Source organism: Scatophagus argus, chromosome 1 (genome assembly GCF_020382885.2).
Source record: "Scatophagus argus isolate fScaArg1 chromosome 1, fScaArg1.pri, whole genome shotgun sequence".
Classification (NCBI taxonomy): domain Eukaryota; kingdom Metazoa; phylum Chordata; class Actinopteri; family Scatophagidae; genus Scatophagus; species Scatophagus argus.
Genome location: NC_058493.1, coordinates 6862800 through 6884314, shown reverse-complemented (window position 1 = coordinate 6884314; position 21515 = coordinate 6862800). Strand labels below are relative to the sequence as shown.

General features: G+C 40.9%; 1 protein-coding gene across 1 annotated transcript; it reads right to left on the bottom strand.

The window, feature by feature from the left end:
- Positions 1-9428: 9428 nt before the first annotated feature.
- LOC124069714 (synaptotagmin-5) lies at positions 9429-19802 on the bottom strand. Its single transcript, XM_046409144.1, has 5 exons — positions 19650-19802; positions 16732-17732; positions 12727-12898; positions 11214-11380; positions 9429-11086 (listed from the first exon to the last, which is right to left on the bottom strand). Exons 1-5 carry the CDS (start codon positions 19669-19671, stop codon positions 10937-10939), a joined length of 1512 nt encoding a protein of 503 aa, XP_046265100.1. The 5' UTR covers positions 19672-19802; the 3' UTR covers positions 9429-10936.
- Between the last annotated feature and the right edge of the window lie 1713 nt (positions 19803-21515).

The window sequence follows — 21515 nt, the reverse complement described above, 5'->3', positions numbered from 1 at the left end:
ATCTGACTTCCATTATTGGTTTACTCCTATTTATTTATTTCCTCTGGCAGGCGAACAGAGGCGAGGTGACGCAAAGTCGCAAGAGTCTGCTGGCTGGGAGGGGTGCGCAGTACATGAAGCAAGCTGCCAGGGCTGAGGACAACAGCTTGGCTGAGTAAAAAGCATGGCTCATACTGCAGTCATTAAAAAGGGAGAGATACAGTACATGTGTGTCAATATTGATCGGTCTTTTGTTCCAGATTTTTTTTTCTTTTTCTTCTTTTTATCTGTCCAAAAGAGCGTAGAAGTATGATAAGAATGATTAAGGGTTTATTTCTGTACTTCATCAAAAATGCCAGGATCTGATGCTCCCTGGGGATTTTATATTTAATGAAAAACTGCCTTTCTGACTCATTGCTTTCAGCGCAGAAATCCTGCAGTGAGGAACAGCAGCGTACTGGGTGTCAAGTATGGTATGGTATGGATTCTTCCAAAAAACATAAACGCTGTGTAAAATATACATAAAACAGAAGGTACATCAGAAGTAACTGATTCTGTGGTGACGGGGGATGAAAGGGGCATCCTCAAAATGCTCAGTGATTCCCGAGCAAGAATGGGGTGAGGTGCACCACTTTGTAAAGCCGCTCCAGTCGCAAGAATTAAATGTTAGAACTGTACGTTTTTGCAAACCATGGATATGTTAGTTTTATACGTTTCTGAGGGACAAGAGACCATTGTTTGAGACCACTTTAACCAACCATCAAAGTGGCTCATTTTAGCAACCGCTGGGACATTTTGGAGCAGTCTCTGTGGCACCAACAGTGGATATTTTGAAGGGCACACTGGGAGATTTTCCAGACGTGTTTGTGGCGAATAAGCGGACATTTTCAACAAGCCATCAGCAGAATTTTCAGCAAAAAATGATCTTTTCCTAACCCTAACCAAATGTTTTTCAGGCATAAACTTAATCAGACCTTAAGCACATCGGTGCCACAAATATAACACTTCATAAAAAAAATTGTCAGTAAACACAGTTGTTTGCAAATGACTGCATTCTGTTTTTATTCCTATTTTACACAGTGGCCCAACTTCATTGGGAATCTGGGTTGCATTTAGTAACTTGCATTCTCACTTGCTCCACATGATGAGCTGTTATCTCAGAATAGGCCTGTAAACGGGAAACTCACACCTGACAGCTGTAATAATCTGAATGGATAAAGTAAATGAATGTTGATCTTCTTACACAAACCTAGAGCAAGTATCTCACTAAAGCTTACTGCTAGATGGACCTGCTTTTTATGTGTTTAAAAATGTATTTGTGTAGTGTATGTAAGTAAAACTAATACCAAAATGTCATGATGCTCTATTAAAAGCACTGCCATTACACTTTTACTTGTGAAACTATGTATGGAATGAAGAAACAGAGCATATGTTGCTGCTGTGAACACCTAGGAAGGTTGCTGATTTTGACATCAAACTAAATGACCAGGATGGTCACAGAAATCTAAAAAATATGACTTCAACTCATGAAATGCAGTCCTCGATTGGTCTGAAATTCTCCATGATTGAAACACCACTAATAGCACCCTTTCACAGCATCATCAGACTTGTCAAGAGTTCAAAAATGTGTTTCGTGCAGAAGGCAAACACAACAATGGAGATAGTTTGAACATGAACGAGTCTCATGTGTTTTTGCTTAACGTTGCCTGGCCCATTGTTTACACAGAGAAGGGAGAAACACACTGAGTCCAGCTGCTCCGGAATATTTGGGCCTCGCAGTCTTTAACACATCTTCATTGTTGCTCTGTCTAACTCTCCCCTGCAGCTGCAGTCATGCACCATGCTGTCCCGCTGGATGCACAGCAGGGGCAGTTAGCTTTGATGGAGATATCTGTATGAATGTGTCATATATACTGTAACACCTGTTGCATTTCCAGCACCTTCTGACTAGTATGTCATCAGCCTCAGGTAACTGTGTCTGCATGTAGTGGCATCTGAATCCTTCTCTTCTTATCTCACCTCCTGTTTATTTTTTTAAAAATATGCAATATTTTGGGGAGAAAAACATACTAAGGGATAAAAAAGGAAAGCGGAGGCACGGTCAGAAAGAAAAGGGTGAGGGTTACATAGCCTAATCTTTTCTGTTTACGGGAGGGTAGTCTAAAGGTTTTAGGAGTGTTCAGGTCTTATAACTTTTCCTCTTTTATATTTTATTCTATGTGGAGTTTGCATGTTCTCCCTGTGCCTGCGTGGGTTTTCTCCGGGTACTCCGGCTTCCTCCCACAATACCAAAAACATGCACATTAGGTTAATTGGCTACTCTAAATTGCCCCTAGGTGTGAGTGTGAGAGTGTGTGGTTGTCTGTCTTTGTGTGTTGGCCCTGCAGTTGACTGGCGACCAGTCCAGGGTGTACCCCGCCTCTCACCCGTAGTCAGCTGGGATAGGCTCCAGCTCCCCCGCGACCCTGACGGATAAGCGGTATAGAAAATGGACGGATGGATATTTTATTCTTAAATTCCCCTTCCAGATGAAGTGGAGACACTTAGCATACTGGAGGGGATCTTTAAGCCTAACATATTATCAGATAATCTGATCAAGTTCACATTTATTTTAATATTTGGATTTGGAGGTTGAGCAGAAAGAGTGACAGTGCCACCCTTATTTTGCCAGCTTTTGATAAAAAAAAAAAAATAGAGACACTGAAATGCCATTTAAAGATTATGCAATGTTCTATTACGTTGTCATGCCATAATAACACTATTGTGCAATTTTGTGGCAAAGGTTTAAATTGAAGTACACCATCTCAAATTCTTCATTGCTTTACAGTTAAACAAATTATATAACTTTTGAGATATGAACGGGGAGGGTGTTGCAATTTTCCTGTAAGTAAAGTTTTGCTTTTTCTAAAATGGAAACATAAGTTCCAGCCAAGTAATTGATTATGGAGGGTCCCAACAAAATAATTTGTTCGCATTTCTTTGTGAAATGTATTTTGTCCACATTTTATAGTTGCATGAACCTTCAAAACAATGTCTGTAAAAGAGCGAAAATGTTTACATGTTTTCTCTGCTTGTCTGTCACTTAAACATTCCCAGCAACCTGTATGATGTCCCTGTCTTCTTCGATCCAGCAGGCATTTGATGCAGTGTCGACAGACCTGAGACCTCTGACCGTGCTGTGGCTTCAGGGCCCAGAGCAACCTGAGCTGGTGGGGTTAAAGTTCTGATCTGGCACAAGGGGGTGTGAAAGCTGGTCTAATCGTGATGGAGTGTTCATTAATCATGATCACAGAAAGCTCCAATGAAGGCAAAGAGGCAGATTTGATCTCAGTTGTGGTTCTCTGATCCTCCACCTAGTGGACTCCAGATGTGAGGGCTCACAATGGAATCACACACACAGGTCCATGCAAACACATTGTCTTGCACATCACATGCACATGTGCGTGTGCGTGTGCGTGTGCATGTGCACATCACATGCACATGCCTTCATAGCCAGAAGGGATTTTGGTAAAATTACGAGCAGGATTGTGCCTTCAAAGAGTGGAGAGGCAGGGTGTGTTTGTTTAGACATAATCCAGCTCAAATGTGGCACTATTGTATTACTGAGGTGGGGTGGGTTGGGGACAACCCACAGCAAAGTCATGTTTTCCAGGTTGAGTGGTAGTTTCAGCCAACACATGCTTTACCTCAAAGATCCACAGGGGGGCAGCGTTCAAGCACTTTTTGTAGCACTTTTGTGGAGGTGCTTCAACATCTATTATCTACTTAATAATTTTAACTTTAAATGTTTGACAGTGAAACATGTCATATATCATGTCATATGTCATATATATATATATATATATATATATAGACAGACATTTTGAATTTTATTAATTTTTTTATGTGCACAGTGTGTCAGATACTAAATGCTGCATTTTTCACATTTATTTTGGGATGTATCTCCTGAATCGTTCTCATAAAAACTGAAGATAAGATAAGATAAGATAAGATAAGTCACCTGTGCAATGAAATTGAATAGAACCCCACCTGAAGGTGAATTTGGGATAAATAAAAAGAAGAAGAAGAAGAAGAAAGAAACAAGAACAAACAATAGAAACAGTACATAAAATTAAGGTAAAAAAAAAAAATAGTTCTTTATCTCCTTCCTGAGGACAGCAGGCTACACAGGTGGTGTCTGGGGTGGAGGTGGTCAGACAGGATCTTTCTGGTCCTGGAGACGCATCAAGAGCGGGCGATGTCATCGAGGGAGGGCAGAGGGCAGCTGATTGTAGTCTTTGTTCCTGTAGTTGAATCTTTGCTAATGCTGGCCAAACTGTCAAGGCAGAAAACAGTAACCTGAGTTCTATATCTATCAGTCAATGATTCGGTCTGGCAATTAATCAGTCTCTTCATTTTCCCAGTGCACAGCTTGTCACACATTCATGTAAAAACTGTTGTAGTAGATCTCTGAAGTTGTATTTAGACACTGTAGTTCTTAAAGCATAACGCTATGATCAGCATGCTAACAGGCAAACCTGCCGATGTTAAGCAGGCATTAGTTCAGTGTGTCAGCGCATTACCATTGTGCTAATAATCACTAAACATCACATGAGGCTGATGTGAATGTGTGGTTACAAACCAAAGTGTTAAACTAGACCTAGTAATGGCTTGTATCATAATGGTTTGTATCAGTCATGTATGTCATTATGAACCGAAATATCAATCAATTGATCCATAGTGTTAAAATAAATTTCACGGGATCATCAGGAATTAGGAATCATACTGTGAGTGTTTGTGCCATTTCGTGGTAGTCCATACAATAGTTGTTGAAATATTTCAGTTGTGGTCTAACCAACCACCATTGTAAGATTTATATTACTGTCAAAGATCCTCCATCTTTCCCCTTGGTTCATTAAACAACTTTGGTCACCATTTGATCTTTAGGTCCCCATGAGATTCTGAAGAAACTCAGTAGTGAATCCAAGTGATGAGGCAGTGTGTGGGAAGTTGCTCTGTTCTTGTGTCCTTAAAGAAGACTATGTTGTCTCCTCACATGAAAGCAGGTGCACGCTCACAGGCAGTAAATGTCAGACCGTGGGTTTAGTGAAGGCAGCGTGAGACTAAAGGAGTGAGTCATGGATGCATCCTGCAGTGCAGTGTGGACAATGTTAGAACATCAGAAGATCATTAGTTCCGAAATCTTCTACCAGATTTAATGATCAACAATCATATTTCCAAGGCTGAACCACACAGAATATTTTCCCACACAAGTCATCAGTGATGCCTGCAAACTCACACAGAGGACTGAAACTTTGTCAGTGCAATCAGCATTGTCAGAGAGGTGAACAGACAGGTAAACAAGCTGGCACGTGTGGATCAATAGTGCTAAAGCACAGTCGACAATAAGATCAAAGGAGGTCTGTTCAGGGGCTCTGAGTCAGGTACTGCTGCTCACTGGAGTGAACACAGACAGCTCTGAGTTGTTTTGGGAGAGAACATTGTGTCCAGTCTGCTCAGTGTCCAGCTAGTTTTCTTTTACCAGATGACTTCTGACAGTAAAAGACATGAAAAGATGTCGTGGTTCACTGTGTAGCATTAAGCACCACAACAAAATGCATGCACCTGATTATTAGATTATCTAGTTCTAACTGATAGCTTTCATTTACCAATCATTCACTCATGATTTATTTATTCTTTATGTTTAGATAACTTTTGGTTGCCAGATTGTGAAAAAAACGAAAAAAGAAGCCATATGTCTTTTGGGTCTTTCAATTTCCTTTAGTGTGTTATATAGTTTTTTTTGTGCATATAAAAAATCTGCAAAGTTACAAGAGCTAAAGTTACTGGCAAAGGGAGTTATTCCCTTGCTCCTGAACCTCCTGAAACACTTCATATGTAGTCCAGCTTTTTCTTCCATACTTGTCCACATCACTATGTAACACGGCACCACCTGCACCCAGGTGATCATTCTCCAACTGTGACTGTCCCGTCCACTCACACCTAGTGTCTGTCGTTGTTATATGAACATGTGGAAGGTACGAACACAGCAGCTATTTTTCTGCTGATGACTTCAAGAACCAACACAAATATCTTCATCTTGTCCAACCATCTAAGGATGTCAAGACCCAGTGGTCTAACCTCATTTTTGATGGAAATGTGAAGGAAATGAAAAACTGGATGGTTGTGTGCATTTTGCTCCACTGAATTGCTTTGTCAACGATGCCCAGTAATGCACAAGCTCAAGGATGGATGGATATTTATTTTAAACTTATGTCAGCCTGTTGAATTAGGAATGGGCATATCACTTCGCTAATGTCAGTGCAATTCAATTCAATTCAGTTTATTTATATAACACCAATTCACAGCAAAAGTTATCCCATGATACTTTCCAATTAGAGCAGGTCTAGACCAAACTCTTTAATTAAATGTCAGGATAATGTAGTATGGAGGGATAGTCAAGATAAATTGTGTGAATATTAAGCATCATTTTAGCCAACTACATAACAAAGTAGTTAGCTGGATGTTTCTTGTCGCTCTTTGTGGAACATGTGCAGTGCTAGCTCAGCTACTATTCGCTTTGTTGTTATACAGAAGCCTGTTGTGTGTATCTATGTGGTTCTGCTGCATGTAAATTTGCCTGTTAGCCATGCCCTGAAGGTAACAGTATAGCTATTGCTACATTATAGTAAGTCAAATCATGCAAAATCATATTTCTAATATTTTAGGCAACTAAATTAATCAAATAATAAAGCAATATTTGTATTGAACCCTCTTAAATAAGAGGCCTGGGAGTTTGAAGGTTCTGTGCAGTATCTTGACTGTTCCTAGGACTGCACTCTTCTGGACAGAGACCACTGATGTTGCACCTGGAACCTGTTGGAGCCTCTCTTCCAGTTAGGGGGTCACAGCCCCCAGTGCCCTGATCACCACTGACACCATTGTTGCTTTTATTCTCCACATCTTTTCTCACTCCTCTTTCAGGCCTTGGTATTTTTCGAACTTCTCATGTTCTTTCTTCTTGATGTTACTGTCGCAAAGTGAAAGCTATCAACAAAAAAATCAGAAAGGTTCTCTGGGCCATTGTACAGTATTATTGCCATATTGTCAAATATACAGTTTTAAATTTCGATGATATTAAAGGATGAGACACAGCAGAGGAGGGTAAACATCAGCTAGAAACATTCCACAACCTGGTAACACAACGGCTCTCAATGCTGACCTGTAACTGTTCTACAAAGCATCAGTAAATGACTTATTAACTCTTAATAGAGCTATTACTTACAACTTACACACCATTTAGGAAGGGTAATTTATGAGACAGAGTCAGAAAATCCCTCTGCATCCCTTATTGTGCAAAAATTCAACACAACTGCACTTGCATTGCAGTTGTAAATGGCTTGTTTTGATGCATCTTTGTAACAGTGGCAGAGTCACAGTAGGCCCATACGGACAGAAGATCAACGAAATCTCATTACCCAGCCTCCCCCAAGAGAGGATCAAGGCAGATCAGAGGAATGAAGAAAGAGAGGCATGTCAGCATCAAACGCTTTATAGCCTCATGCCAGGAATTTTATTTTAGATTCTATACACCTAAGAGGATGTGCAATATTTTGTGCTTTCAAGATGAAAGGATTTATTTCCAAGCACCACAGAGAACTCTTAAGAAAACATTTGCTCAAATTTACTTTAATTCAGTCAATATTGTGAAGCTACAGATAATCCCTTATATAGGTGTGGGGTTTGCACCCTTTAACTTTAGGAAATGGTGACCACATTTGACGAAGGGAGTAAAAAAAACACAGCTGATACATTCTTGAGTATAAAACAGCAGTCAAATGAAGCTCCTCTTATGGAGCTTTTCTGGACCTCACATGATGGGCAGAAGTGAGGATTCAAGCCAACAGATGGTTTGAATTACAGAATGAGCCACAGATCTGTATTGAAAGGGAAGGGAAAAAGGCTGAATGGGAAGCATGACTTGATATGATGAGTGTAATTAAGCGTATTTTACATCCAACTGGGCCCATAAATTTCCACATTTTACACACTGTAATGGTTCTCTGCATCTCAACGACCTAAGACATGACTTTTTGTGTGGCTGTGTGCATTAGGGTGTGCACTGTTTGTGTATGTTCAAACACTGTATGTGGCAACAGTCACTTTTGTTTTTTTGATCTGATATGACGTAAGATACCCCGGGAGTTGGATTACATCACCTTTGAATTGCACATCCCATGGATTATTGGATAATTTTCAGAGGGGATGTCACCCACTGTGAACAGGAAACAATGACTAAAAGATTAAGACTAAAGAAGTCATGAAGCATACATTTGCCACAACATTTCCGTAAGGACCAGATGATTTGAGTGCAGGCAGGGTGAAAAGTCCACCAGGAAAGGCCAGGGGCAGATCTGCATTTGTCTTATAATATATATATATATATATATATATATATATATATATATATAATTCATATATTTATAATTCTTTTTGGACTGGACTCTAGTGCAACCATGAGGTTGACATTTGTGTCTTTAGTGTGAAAGGTGTGTCCAATATTACAGCATGTTTTATGACAAAATATCAGGTGGAATGGACCACCTCTTGCAGGCGTGCTGGGGGTGGGGGAGGTTCAGCGGAGTTTGCTCATCCAGCCTTGTGTGTTTTGTGGACTTTGGTAGAGACGGCTTACAAGAGTATCCTCTAGGGAGTCTTATAGGGGATACTGTGGGAGTATGAAGTACCAGGACTGTTGTCCACTCCCTTTATAATCAAAGTGAGGGCTGTGTTTACATTCTCGGCACAAAGTCAAACACATTTATGTGGGTGCTGGACTCCACCAAGGTTGCCCTTGGCTCTGATCTTGTTTGTAATATTCATGGACAGGCTCTAAATAAATACACTTTAAAAGTAAATGATGTTGTTATGCATTGGAATGAAGGGTGAAGCTAGCTTATCAGGACACTGAAGAAGCTAAATTGAATTCAGTCACTGAGTCAATGATTATCAACCATCAATTCAATCACTAATTTTATTATTTACTTTTTGTATTATGACAAGTCAAAAGTCTTCAGAGAAAAAGCCAATATAGCTCAGATCTGAGCTTTCTCACTGCACATTTAATGAATTCACTGTTTGATAAGTTTGCTAACTTCACAGCCAATAAAATGCACCCTTGTATGAGAAAATCCCTTTATACAATATATCAATTTATTAACATTTTTTAAACTATTCCCTTTAAAAGCAAAACCATTCATATACAGTTGAGACAACACATGCCACCAACAGCATGATCACCATACAATAAATAGAAACACAACACAATAGCTTTCTAAAAAATAATAATAATTAAAACAAAAATTACATCTTCAAGACCATCATCATGAAGGCTGAGAAATAAATGTTACGAATTCACTTTATTAGATCAGCTGTCACATTTTTCAGACACTGAAATGAGAGTATTATAAAGCAGCCCTGACAAGCTATTTCTTACTTTGTTAACCTGGACTCTGTGGTGGTGACTTTAAAACTCCAATTGTTGTTAAAGCTAAAAACATCAGAAAACGTAATATTAATGTGTGCCTCGTGGTCACAAAGAGGAGAAAAAGAGTAACAAAGATGTACCTGGTTGTTTGGCATCAATTAACTGACTGAATGAGGGATGGCTCGGTTCATTGGTTGCTTTTTGAATCACTTCCATTTTCTCATTGCAAGTTTTTGTGAAATGGATCACATATATTTCAGTTTCTATTCAACAGTCTTCCACTGACTGCAGAGAAAACTGTCAGTCCATCCAGTCTGCCTGCTCTCTAAAGTCACCATGAAATCCAGTTTAATGTTATTCTTGGCCAGCTTGTTTTGAGAAGATTCATTACAAGAGAGGCTGCTGCAGATTGTGTTCAGTAGTAAACCTCCACAGCACAATGGCTGCTATGAGTAGTGTTTCATTGTACAGCAGAGTAGTGCATAACAAGCAGTCAGCTATATTAAAATACACAATCACTTGGCTGGTGAAGACCTCATGTTGCAGCACAGCAGACAAAATGTGACGAGGCTCTTTGTTCTTGTATTCATCTGCTTTGCATTATTGTAGAATCAAGTTGTAATGATTGTAGAAATATTTTATTATACATTGTACTGCACATTAGCAGCCCAAATTCAAACCACTGAACATATTCAGTAGTGTTATGTAAGTATATATTCAAAATAAACTCTGACATCAGTGAACTATGGAGTTCAACTTGTGTATTGTAGCTTGCAATGGATGAAAACACAACAAAATAAGCAAAACAAACAAATCCTCTTTGGAACTTAACAAAAATAAAACAATAATTCAAAAGGCATGCCACACAAAGTGAGACGACTGTCGTGGCCTCATACACGCAGTATTAGTAAGGAGAGGTGTTTATAGTATGCGGACAAATACTGGCACTGTAGTACACCACAGCAAACCACGAGCAGAGCATATGCACAGTAACTTTGTACAGTTTTGAACATCCATCAAGTTTAAGTTAACATTAACCATTTGTAACCTCTGGGCACAAGATGAACAGTAAAAATACATCAGCACTAGTTTCATACAACCGGAACGATACAGGTTTACAGACTACAGTTTTAAGAAGTCACAGTGGAAATCATCACAAAGGCAATGCAGAATACTGTTGACATGTGAGCAGTGAGCAGCGCTTCTCCCTCTAAAGTACTGTGGATGCACATAAAACAATATTTTTCCATCTAACTGATATTTGTGTTTCCAACAGCATCTTACTGAACTTATTCAGTTCAACGTCATTTTCTTTTGATAAGTGACATGAGAAACGATGAAAGTTGCCATAAGAACAAAAAATCAACCTAAGCATGAATACAGAATGAAGGGAGGAATGGGCCCCAGATCAAAATGTTATTTTCATTTAACTCCACCTCTCTGTGTTTCACTTACTGGGTGAGGGAGGGACAACAGCGCAGTCAGTCAGTCCTACTGCAGATCTGATTGGATGGTGTGCCAGCGAGCCGTCTCTGTTTGTCCTCGACTGCACGTTTCCTTCCAGTGATCCTGTCCCGCCTCCGAAGCATCGCTGCCAATCAACACGCGACCCAGAATACTGCTCTTTGTGTAGAGACGGCCCTAGGGATAAACAGACATACTGAATTTTAAGCATGAACATATTTAATTACCAATATCTCAGCAGCTTAAACTGCATGCCATGGGTTATACTGTTTGTACAGTATATAAGGGACTTTGAACATCTTACTTGCATGACAATAAACTCCAGGACCAACGGCAGCTCAGTGATGTCACCAGAGGGCAGGTCAAACAGGAATGGCGCGTTCCAGATGGGGTTTGGACCACTGGCACCTTTGGTTTCTTTGGTACCAATTACTTTCCCATCCTGACGCAGGTTGATGACAACATAGTGATCTGTGGGGGAAAAAAAATCTATTAAATTGATTTGCTTAGTTATATCTGATTTTTTCAGTTTAAGCCATACTCAGATGTTTCATTTCATTTCATTTCAAGGAGCAGAACAATCATTTCATTATTCACATTTTTGGTCAGTGTTAATAAATGAACATGCAGTGAACACACATGAACAAGGATTCACTGTATGTTAATAAATGAACATACAGTGAATCCTTGTTTGTGTGTGTTTCTTGTGGGTCTGCACATAGTGATCTACATCCTCACAACCCTCTCTGAACACCTCTCCTCTGTCACTGTTCGAAATCTGCATAATCACTTGCAAAATATGATTTCCCTAGTAAATCCATTCTAGCATGCTAATTAGATTTACTAAAATTAAACAGCAATGTGTCATTGTCAGACAAGATTCATGCATCTGCAATGAGCACACAGATTTCAGGAACTATTTGATCATGAAACTCACAAATAACACTTAACTGGACACACAGTGTAAGTGAGGAAAAGCAAAACATCAAAGCAGGTTTGCTGAATCTCCTGCTACATCCTTTCCTCAACATCATCATCAAAGCAGAGCTTTAAATCAGATGCAGCGAGATATGATACGGACAGGAGAGGAAATGACACCGAGTCGATCGGTTTCTAATCTTGTTACGCTAGAGGCCAATCGGGGATGCGGTCTGTCTGAAGCAATGGAGGAGAATACAGAGTCTGTAAACCAAGAGCAGTTTACATGTCAGCGAGTGTGTTCATGTTGCACCTCAGAATATGTGCAAAGTGCAGAGTAATATCTTTCCACTTGTGAATGTTTGTGGATGTTCTATATCCATCCATCCATCCATTTTCTATACCGCTTATCCGTCAGGGTTGCGGGGGAGCTGGAGCCTATCCCAGCTGACTACGGGCGAGAGGCGGGGTACACCCTGGACTGGTCGCCAGTCAATCGCAGGGCCTGTTCTATAACCAAGTTTAGGATTTTTTTATTTGCTTGTCTGCTTGTCATATCTGGGAATCTTGGCTGTAATTTGCATAATGTCATGTATTCTACAGATTTATGAATGGGGTTGGAGGTGGGAGGAAGGAAGTGCAAGGTTTAAAGTTGCACACAAACATTTAAAAAATCAAAACCTGAGAAAGAGTAATAATACCAGAAGTATTGGAACTGTAGATAATGATAATGACAAGGAAGTATACAGAAGTAGTGTGACGTTGTTAATGTTCCCTAATTTTATCCAATAGTTGCAGTTACAATATAACAGGACTAATGTAGTGCACTGGTTGTTTTCAAAGGCACCTTTGAAAACAAAAATCTATTTTTTGAGTATAAGGATGTTTGCTGTCTTTACCTGGAGTTCCAGGGATCCGTGTGAGCTTGGCCAGATTCTCAGCCTTTCGGACCATCACCTTGATGCGCTGGGCCAGAGCCTGGTACTGCAGCAGGACGAAGAGCTGGCCCAAAGCTCGCGGCACGCACACAGAGCTCTTCCTGTGACCCAATGTTTCCTGAGAACTTACACTCTGAGGGAGGGAAGGTGGGGAAAACCGAGAGAAAAAGAAAAAAGTGGGGGATTTAGCAAGACTTCTTTCACTCTGCAGATGTTCCCTTCATCCTCCGGGAGGGTGGAAATGAAATGAAACCAAAGAGAAACCGAGAGAATAGAGCAGACTCAAGGGAAAAAAATGGTGCTCATGAATATGTTTCTATCATCAGTGAATGAGTCGACCAAGTCAATGAAACTGTCAGTACCAGTGTTTCAGTTCCCCTTCAAAGGGATTTGTAATGAATCACTGCCTGTCAAAGTAAAAGAGCAGTTAAGAGTTTCCATTTGAATCAGTTTTTCTTTTTCTGATGGATATATCCAAAATATGATCTACTTCGATTCACAATGCATCTTTGATTGACCTGTCTGTGGAGCTGGGAAATATCTGAATCACATTTTCAATCACTTCAAGCTAATCGGTATTCTTAGTTATATGTAGCTGTTAAGCCAGTTTGACCATTCATCCTACGCTAATACAGATGTTCACGCACTAAGGCATTTTGGATAAAAATAATATCTAATGTGTTAGTGTGATGGTAATTTCCATCTGATTTCACATCAAACCTCATTAGCTTGTATTGTTTGGGGTCCAGTGAATCATAGTCTGCTGTCAACAGATTGAGTTTTAGCCTGCCAGCGGCTTGCTGACGCCAGGCAGCAGAGTGCGAAGGCGATTTCATCCAACAAGTGAGTTTCGGTTCACTGCCTCTGTCTGTCACTAGCTTTGCCTCAGAGACTGTCACTCACGCTTCAGAGATGTTATTTTGCAGACACACATTACCAAACAAACTTTAAAGCTCTTTAAAAAAAATCCTGTGAAGGCTGCCCCTTCACATATCTTTTGAGAGAGGTGAGCCCTGAACTGTGACGCAACAATGGAGGCATGACAACCCAGGATGCGTGGGAATACGTCCATTTTTATACACCTCGCCTACATTAACTATTTGCGAACCTGAGCTGTAAGAAAAAGTGATTTTATAAAACTGCATTTATGTAATGTATTTATTATAAGTCAAGCTATCAATATAAAATGCATTTTTTCCTCATAAATTACTCCCACTTGGCCCTTTATTTAAAACCGTGCTTAAAATTTTGCCTGATCTCTCAAGACGTTTCAGTTTTTGTAAAATAACTGCAGAAACTACTTTGATGATAAAATACACATTTCATACAACACTTCTTTATTTGAGTTTTATGGCAGATGTCATCCATAGGTGTTTCATTACCGCCATCTGCTGGATTGTCCCTCGCCCTGTGTATCCCAGCACCGCCATGGCGTGTGTGAAAAGGCACAAGACTGAAATGTTCCTGAGTGTAGCTGAGTCTGCTTCCCATCACGTGCACCTGTATTTTAAACATTCTTCCCGTGATATATTAATACCTCCATGACTGAAATGTACGGGTTGTCTCCAATAACCATTTAGGATGAGGGACTAAATTAAATTGCAGCCCTGCTTAACATTGGGGTGATAAAAGTAATCATTTAAGTGCTGCAGTGGAGTTACAGGGAAGTGGACCTGCAGAAACCAGGACTCGTATCCAGCTTTCCGTCTATGGCTAGTTTTGGCAAGAAAAGCACTTTGATTAAGATCAGAAAGAGATAGTGGCATCTGGTTAAATGTTCCTACATACATTTTGTGATTCTGTATTGCAAGACTGGATATTTTGGCAGAAAACAAATCAAATGCAATGCAGTGAGTGTTTTACTGATATGTAGACACATTTTTGTGCCAGACATGCATTTTAAAATTCTCTACTTGTCAAATACTTTGGTACTTTGCTAGAAGGTTAACCATAAGAGAGCCTGTTTTGATGATGATTTCTAATAATGCTGAATCCTTCCCAGTCGTAAACACCAAACAGCTGCTTTTCTATAACATGAGCAACAGTTTTCAGCCCACAAGCTCGAATAAATCAATTTAATGCTAACGCCCAGCTGAAAGAGTGACCCAGGATAAAACATTATCTCAATTATAGCTCACAGAAGCAGAAAGTGTTCCATGAGCAGTGGAGTTCAGTCTTCATGGGGCTCTGTTTCTAAAGCTTGCTGCAGCAACAGATCACAGAATATTTGTTATGAGCAAAACAAAACAGCAAAAACTTATTCTCAGTGCTGTCATCAGTTTATATGGATTAAGGTTTAATCATATGTATTCCTTGAGGTTAATGGCCATTTTCCAGGAAAGATGTATGACTGCGATTAAAAAACAACAAAAAAACATAAGACCCTGTATGCTCAGAAAACAAAGAATTTAATTTTGCTCATCCTAACAATCAGCATTCCTTAAATTACTGCCAAGTCATGTCACCTATTCCCATGAAATGTCGAAACAACTAAAGTAATGCAGATGAAATGCTATGGCTGGTCCCATTACACTGATTAAAAAACCTGATGATTTACTAATAAATCCACTAAACGTCTACATTAAAAGATAGAGCTGCTACTGCACAGCCTCCATTAGACACCCACTCCTTAAAGAAGCTTCCGGAGTGCTGAGTAGCCTGGTTCTTTCACCGCAGCCTCCTCCTCCACGACCACGCAGTTACACACATTCACATCCTACAACGATGTCACAGAAAAGGAGGACAGTGATGGGTGTGTGTGTGTGTATGCGTGTGTGTGAATGTGAACGTGTATTCCGGTAGTTTTGAGGACAAAAGCTGTTTACACAGTCACACTGTGGGGACCCAGTCATAAATCATTAAATATTAGGGTGAAGACTTGCTTTAAAGCTAGGCTGAGGTTAGGGTTAGGTTAAGGTAAGGGTTAGGATTAAGCAGGTAATGTTTATTGTTATGGTTAGGTGGTGGTTAAGCCTCCAGGAAATGAATATAAGTCTGTGTAATGTCCCCAAAAGTGATGGAAATAAGATTGTGAGCGTGTGTGTGTGGCTGTGTGTCTGTGTGTGCATGTGTGTGCAGAAGAGGATGAGGCATATATGGATATGAAAATAGGGTCAAAGGTAAGTGCACCTTACTCTGATTTTCATACAATTTTAAAATGGGACAAACCTCCCCACAAAGCCCACTGCACATCTCTTTGGTGAAAATCAGAGTGACTGATTGAGTAATACCCACTGAAACATGACGACCCCCTCCTTCTGTTATTAATGCCCTCTGGCAGTGTTTCAACAGAGCCGCAGAGGGCACGGCGTGGGCGCGCTGCCAGTTTGCTGCACTCTGCTTGTTTGCTCTGCAGTCGCTAACAATGTCACCATGACTAACAACAGTGGAAAACTGGCTAATAGGGGAACTGATTAGATGCTACATTCCTTCACAGATAAAACATGATATGTGCTATTTATACTGTAAGCCTGTAAGTCTGTGTGTGCAATTTCTCTATCTGTTAAATCAGTTGAAAATGCAGACTTTTAAAAGATTTTTTAAATGCATAAATTGAGCATTAAGAGAGATCAGAGAGAGCATTGAAAAAGAAAAAACCCTCAAAAGACCTGCCTGAACACACACCAGGTCTTTGGTCCACATGTTCCAGTCTGCTGTGTTTGAGCTTGACTTCTGACTTAAATCGATACTGGGGCAATAGTCCAAGGCAGGACCCAAAAGGAATTGAGAAATGAGAATGACGTGAGAATGCTTTTGTCAATCAATCAAATTAGTACTGACCTGAATGTCCTGAATGTTAGAGACGGCATCTTTTCATTTAAAGTGACAGTTTGACATTTCGGGAAATACACAGCCTCACTAGCCTCTTCTAACAGTTTTGTTTTTGTATTCTGTACTCTCTTTGACCATGAAAGCTTAACTGTAATGCATACATCAAGTGAGTGAATTTGAATAATCACCATATACCTTTTTCAGCTTAGTTTTAGTTGGGCTAAGCTGCCTGGTGTGGGTTATGGTGGTGTCAGGCTCCCAATCCATTTGCTCACAGGACAGTTCCACCACCCCCAGCGCAGCCTCCCTTAAGCCTGAGAAGTCCCTGCTGTAGACAGCCAGTCTCAAGGTGCAGGTGCGCAGCTCCTCCACAGAGCCCACCTGCAGCACAAAGCTCTGGCTGTGGAGGTCTGGGCTGAGGCTACGGCGCCGAGAGGCTATCTGCTGAGGAGAGGGGCAGAGGGGAGGAAGGCTGGCCCGGACAAACACCCCACTGCGCCTTCGACTTGCCCCTGACAGCCCCAAGATGTTGACCACCAGTGTGCCACAGGCAGAGAAGAGCAAGGAGAAATGCAGGAGAGGAGCTGGTTTGGAGGGAATGGACAGAGAGTTAGAGCCATACTGTGATATGCAGGGCTCCCCCTGCTGGGTGGGAGCTCTGGCAGCACCAGCTGTCAGTTGACTGCTTTCATTATAAAGAAAACTTTCTCCGCTCACAGTGCTGCGCCGACCCATCGCCCGACGGGACTTAGACACCAAGCTCAGCTTAGTGAGGGAGGGCAGAGAGGCTCTGCCATGACTTGCACATTTACTGGGGGAGCAGGGAACCGCCGGGGTGCTGAGGCGCCGCATTGGAGAAGAAGTCCCAGGAGACTGCACCAGCTCAGTTGATCTGGTGGGGCTGGGGTCAAAGGGCAGAGCAGTGAGGTCGTCCTCAGAGGGAGAAGAGCTGCTTTTAGAGGAAGGGAATTCCAACACGTCCCCATCCAGCTCCTCATACTGCTGCTTGACAGGCTGAGTACATGGAGATGGAGTCAATGTCACAGTCACCCTCTCAGCTGGACAAGGAGACAAGAAAACTGCCTCCTTGTCTTCGGACGAAACACTTTTCCTTCTGCGACAGCAAAGGACGCAGCCGAGGACAAGGCAGTAGCAGAATACAGCCAGACCCACAGCCAGCAGGATCTGCATGTGAACTAGACAGACAGAAAACAACACGGTCGCAGTTTAATATTAAGTTAGTGGAATTAATGAGGAGCATGAGAAAATGAGATGAATGATCAGGAAAAAGAAAGCAACTTGAGGACAACATAGAGACAGAAACAGGGGAAAGAGAGAAACAAGAATTGAAGACAGAACTGTCTCAAAAATATAAGAAAACAAGTTACTTTTGTGCTCTTGAGTGTAATGCCGGTAAAAAGAGAGACTGTCAATAAAGTCAAACTTATTACGAAAGATCTGAGGATGTCTGACCAAACATTATCTTGCTGTGTCTGCTCCCTGCCTACTTGATGAGATTAAAGAGGAAATGTCCCAGGGTTATAATCATAATTGTGTAAATGGTATTGTCACAGTGACTGCTTGCACCCAAAGCAGGAGCAGTGCACATGCAATGTGCCAGCGTCAGTTTTCAAATTGTGAGCGTGTGTTTGTATTCGTCATTCATCTTGCATTATTATACATTGCATTTTCTCACATACTGACAAAATTACTCTACACATTTATTCTGTATACGTGTGTGAACTTCACCGGATAAATCACAGTTATAATAGAGTATTCAAATCACATTCAACATTACACCTGCGCTATTTCATCAGGTAAAAAAAATGCCTCATGTCTTTTGCATTGCTTTGTTGAGATTTCGCTGAATTTTAGTCTTACACACGGTATTGATCACCTTTAAAAAAAGGAAATTTTGAATAGAATTTCAAAATAAAATTCTATGGGTTTGAACCATTGTATAAAATCACGATAGAGCTGCTGATTTACTGAGAATGAAGCTGTTAAAGTTGAGCCCTGATGTACATTTAACGATCGCATAATGAGGATGTACTGGGATGACTCATGCCTCATGCACACTGGTGCAACAGCTGTGACCGCGGCAAGGTAAACAACCAGCAGCGAGAAAGAACATGATTTGCTGTGAAGAGCTGGATGTCATTGTTATTATAGACCATAACATATGCTTGTAAAATCCATTGCTTATTAGAGAGTAATGCTATGACTGTCTTCTCATCAGCTGGCCTGACCTTTAGGAGAACGTATTGAGTTTAGGTGCACCACATCTTGGACAGATTTGTTAAAACAAAAATCTCATCTGATTATCTAATGAGTTGAGATAGCTGATGAGATCACTATCAAGGAAAGTGAGTGCTAACTGTCAGTGCAGATCCATTTGAGCCCCGTTAAAGAGCCCGTCCAGCAGCAGCCAGCTCCCGGGGCAGCCTCCATTAACAGATGAGAGTACAGAGGAGCTGAATGCAGTGGTGATGTTGGAAAAACAAAGGCTGATAGGGTTGCTTTAAAAATATGACTCAGTCTGGCCAGCCAGGACGTGATTATAGGCCAGATGAGGTAATGGTGAAACCAGAGTTGTGTCAATTCATCATTTATTACAGAAATACTAGTCTCAAAGCATGCAGCTGCTGTAGACTCCACTCACTCATGCATATAGTAACAAGGCGACATAGGAATGTAATCATGCAATTACTTTACACTGAACATGTTGGAAGCTTATTTTGTCAACAGACTGTTTGTCCGTCATCTGACACAAACAGGACTGGGGACACCCTCCCAAATGATTAGGAGCCCCCCGCCCAACATACACACACACACACACACACGCACACGCAGCTGCCTCAGTTGTCTGAGTCTATGAAAACTGCCTCCTCCTACTGCAGCTTGTCTTCATGTTTGAGCTCAGTAAAGCAGTACACATAAGCAGTATGTTCTTCACTTGTATAATGTGTGCTGCGCTTTTTCTTTTCTTTCTTTCTGTCGGAAAAATAACGAAGCTCCAAATGAATACGAAATCACCACACAGACACAGCAGACTAAACAAACACAGTAAAAGTAAGAAACACGCAAAGTGAAGAAAACTTAAGACTTCCTACCTCCTAGAGCGTACTGCGACATGTTCCCATGCAGGTTGATGTGTGTGTCGGGTCAGTGTGAGCGCTCTTTATGAGAGCGCTCCATCGCCAGTGCGCAGGGACCCGGAGCCTTCCAGCCAATAGCTTCATCGCATGACTGAGCTTTTATTTCAACCGAATGTGTGCTGGATGCACAAAGACTCCTCTGCCTTCTCCAGCAGTTCTGCCTTCCGCTGTCTTTTATTATCGTAAATACGCCCAAACTTACAAAAGACCAAGTGTAGAGCCAATACAAAAGAAAATTCAACCAGATTTGTTTATTTTTTGTGGCGAAAACATCCCTGTGGTTAAACTGAAGAGTCACGCCAGGCCACTTAATTTAGTTAGACAGTGCGGCTGATTGTTCCAGCATCACTTCTAACAAACTTAGATGACAGGTAAGTACAGGTGGACTGTACCAAAATGATTATGGGAGTCAGAAAAGAGGAGGGAAATGTGTTTCCCTTTTGTCAGACTTATTGGCAGGTTGAGTTGAGAAATTTAAAGGGAAGTGTTGCATTTTTCCTATTTAGTCCAAAGCATATATTTCTAGCGTTTTACGGAGTAAAACAGGTTTCATGCTTGGGTAGATGGAACTTCATTCAGTGCATAATAATTAATTAAAAACATTGATAATAATAATTTCAGCAAATATGAGAAGTGAATGAAAAGAGAGCGGTCGTTATCGGGAACAAGATAGTAAATAAGCAAATTAAAATGTTCCTTAATGATTGTATCGGCGTCCTAAAACACAAGCGCACCCAAACATCCGCACTGCACGGATTTTGTGTGAAAACATCCACAGCGCAGGGTTCATCTGATCCCTGTGCTGCTGCCTGTCCCTGTGTGATACATGGACAGAGCAGAGACCATGGAGACCATGGAGACACAAAGACAGCCGTAACCTGGTTGCTATGGTTTTACAAAGACCCGAGCTTGCGCTGTTATTGGCTGGCAGCTACACAGTCCTGAGACCCACAAACGTCACGACGCTGCAAAGTACAAAGAAAATGAGGACATACATGTAAGCAGAAGGAAAGCTCTCTGTAGATACAGACACTACACATTTTTTTTTAGACATAATAGCTGTTGAGCCTTGTTTTTGTTTTGTGGCCAACAAGAAAAGCAAGAGAGGACCAACGAGGAACACTTTGCATCAAGACAATAATTTTTTTTCACACCCTGCATCTGGAAACTGTGGTGCGACAACCAACCAATATTCTCTCTGAAGTTAGCCATTATTTCCAGAGAGTACAGTCACACACTCTTATTTCAGTGAGCCGTTTTAATTGAAGTTAAATATTAGTATGGTCCTGTAGTTTGAAGCAGAGACAACCAAAACAGTGTGGACGTATCAGTCCTTCAAGCAATTTATGGCCAGTAGAAGGCAGAAAGTTTAAATTGAACTCAGCCCCTGAGGCCTGATGCCATTGTGACACATTTTTTTAACTGAGCAGAAGAATTGCACTTTTTTAGACTGATGTGTCAGACTGGCGTTGCTTTCATTTTGGGCCTGAGCTTGAGGGCATCTAGACCTTCCATATTTGTTCAAGTGTGCATTTGATACTTCGGCAGAGTCAAGAAATTATATTTTTATTAGTAAGGCTGAATCGCTGGTTTGAAATCCAGTCAGGGACCTAAACTGAGTCGGTGTCAAGAAGAGACAGATGTGGTGACTGCTTGTCTTTCTCACACCTCTCTCACTACTTTCTGTGAGTGCTTGTGTCTGATGAACAGCTGGCAGATTCAAGAGTATCAACATGCAAAGTCAAAAAAAGATTATCTACTCTGCTCAAGACAATTATTACCTGTACTGCAATCTGACAATCATATAATCCTCAGTTTGAC